General features: G+C 42.5%; 1 protein-coding gene across 1 annotated transcript in view; it reads left to right on the top strand.

Moving 5' to 3' along the window:
* The first annotated feature begins 2522 nt into the window (after nucleotides 1-2522).
* Nucleotides 2523-2845, top strand: part of LOC106872368 (enoyl-CoA hydratase, mitochondrial) — a 14192-nt gene continuing 13869 nt past the window's right edge. Inside the window, exon 1 of the mRNA XM_014919339.2 lies at nucleotides 2523-2728. Within this exon, the coding sequence (XP_014774825.1) occupies nucleotides 2614-2728 (115 nt within the window). The 5' untranslated portion in view covers nucleotides 2523-2613. The remainder of the gene's footprint in view (nucleotides 2729-2845) is intronic.

Genomic DNA, 2845 nt, shown 5'->3' with positions numbered 1-2845 from the left:
GAAAAGCGCTGTTGAAGTGTTAAGTGAAATTTGGCAATCGAGGATCAAATCCACGCTATGCTTGCATGAAGCCACTACAAATACGTTGTGGAATAAAAAAAATTATCTACTGTTATGGAAAGAGTGTAACTGTAAAAATGCAGAATTATCAGAGTAATAGGCATTCCAAAAAGTATGCATGTATAGAAATGTATGAATGAAGTCTTTAAGGTTTAAGATCCAAATTAAGGAAGTGCAATAATAATGTTTAGCAGTTCAAAACTGCGAGTAGTGAAATGTAGAATTAGGTCGGCTGATCATAAGAATCAAATATTGATCGTTTCGCTAAAACTGCAGGTGGTATGGGTTATCTCCCTTGTGTTGTTAAAATAAAATATTAGTAATATGGTGTAGATAGAAGGATCCATTGGAGGAGCCCTATTATTGATTTTTTTTCAACAATCTAAGTATGTCACAAGGTTTCCAGACATGAGTTCTACTCACATGTCAAATAAAATGATATTATCTGCAAAAATTAGAAATTGAACACACAAAAAATCAGTATTTAAAGTAACAGAACAAGAGAATTCCCAAATCTGTGAACCGGGGAGTAGTGACACTGATCAGGAAAGACCCGAGCAAGGGGAATGACATTAATAATTTTGGGCCCATAACTCTGCTAAACACAAAGTTAAAGATTTTGGCCAAAGTGCTAGCCAAAAGAGTGAGGCTTGTCGTAGGCGACCTGGTAGTAGAGGCACAGATATGTGCCATCCCAGACAGGACAATACACGACAACCTTCACCTCATACGCTACACTATAGGGCGAGTGGGTAAAGTTTCTGGCAAAGGTGGGGCACTGGTGAATTTAGACCAGTCTAAGGCATTCGATAGGGTTGACCGTTGGTATCTGGTGGTGGTCCTCCGGGCGGTCGAACTGGGCCCGACTTTCCGCGGATGGATCAATGCTATGTATAGCGACATCGATTCAATCGTCCGGGTGATCGGTTTCTTCTCGACGCCGTTCGCGATTGAACGTTCAGTTCGCCAGGGCTTCCCCCTGTCCCCGCTCCTGTATGTGCTGGCTCTTGAGCCACTGCTGCGGAGGTTGGAGGCCACGGGGGGGTGACCCGCATGATCTATGTTACAGCAGGAGGGTGACAGCAAATGCAGATGATGTCACCATCATCGTGTTTGATGAAAGGCAGCTGCCTTGTGCAGAAGACGCCATCAAAGGATACGAGGCGGTGGCAGGATAAAAAATCAACCAGGAAAAATCAGTCGGCTTGCAACTCGGCACATGGCGGAGTAAGTCGATGCCTCCCAACAGTGCCATGACACGTTGGACGGAGGGCCCGGTCAAATTGCTTGGGGTCTGGTTTGGACCAGATTTCCAGTTAGGGATGCCTTGGCTGAGGATGCACATGTATGCACTGAGGCTGAGACACCTCTAGCTCTACCTCTGGATGGTGAACGGGTGTGGTCACTGCATGTTAAGTTCTTCCTGTCACCATTGATGTCCCTGCGGGACGTAGGCGCCTGGATCACGCGGAGACCAAAAATGGGCGAATGGTAGAGAGAAAGTGCAGACATGCACTCGCTCTGTTCTTTCGAGTGAGCAATACCGGCAGCTACAACTGCGGATTTTTATAGCGAGTTGGTAGAGCACATGTCCAACGACGTCCTAGGGTGGGAAACTCTAGGTTTCGACGAAGAACAGCTTGTCAACCTGTTCGGAAGAATATTCGGGCCAGGGTATCTGGACAACTTCCAGAAATCCCTGACCTGGTTGTGTTACCGATCGGCTTTGCCAGTTCGAGAGAGGTTGTCAAGGAATGGTGCTGATATCCCACCCACATGCCCGAAGTGTGGGTGTGTCGAATAACTGGTCTATCTCCTTAATGGACTTTAACAAGGAAAAGGAGGCGTCATTTTTCTTTGTAGTAGCCGTACTGAAAGAGACAGTACGGGTGACGCGTGGAAGAGGAATTGAAACAGGTAACTTCATCTCCGGACACGAGTTGGTTAAATTTTTTAACTACCATCTGTCCAGAAAGATCAGTCTGGAGAGAAGACACCTGTCTAGAAGAGTGTTTGAAAAAAGATGGACAAATGTCGTAAGGAGGTTGAGAGTAAATGGGACCACGCTAGCGTGGCCGGTCTGAACGGAAAAGAAGGAAATGACGGAAGGAAAAATTAAAATAAAAAAAATGTGGATATTATAAAAAGTTATAAAAAAAGTAAAAGAACAGGTGGGTCGAACATGAACCCGGAAAATATAACAACATATAATTTTAAAATTCATTTCGATTTCATTATACTGTGTAATTTCATCCGATTTCATTATATTTGATTTTTAACTGAAGTATAACTCCAGCCTTTAAATGTTTTGTTTTTGTTGTGTCCTTGTGCTGTCCCCTCTGTGTCATGGCCTGTGTGCCAAATAAAAGAAAATACGTAAACAATTTTCGTTCAATATTGCATTAGCCCGAAAAATCGAATTATCCTTCCTGGTTAACAACAGCATTCAGAGTTATCGCACTTGATATATAATTCGCTTACATGCATCGTGTAACGCATTAATAGAAGTTCGGTTAATTGCGGTTCGAGATTTATCTTTCATTCAAGGTGATCATGGCTTTGCGGGGACTTAACACGATCAGGCATATAATTAGGAATAACAATAGATATAATGGCCCATTACTTCTGCAAAACACAGTTCTTCCTCTGTCACGATTTTTCTCATCAGGTAAATTACGAATCAAAATATTCCTTACATTTTTGTTTTTGTAGTTCAAAGGTCACTTTAACTTGCTTCGTATTTTCCGAATATTCCAACTGTAAAACTATATATATATATATATAT

This window comes from Octopus bimaculoides, chromosome 3 (assembly GCF_001194135.2).
Source record: "Octopus bimaculoides isolate UCB-OBI-ISO-001 chromosome 3, ASM119413v2, whole genome shotgun sequence".
Lineage (NCBI taxonomy): Eukaryota > Metazoa > Mollusca > Cephalopoda > Octopoda > Octopodidae > Octopus > Octopus bimaculoides.
This window is presented reverse-complemented; position numbering and strand designations above follow the sequence as displayed.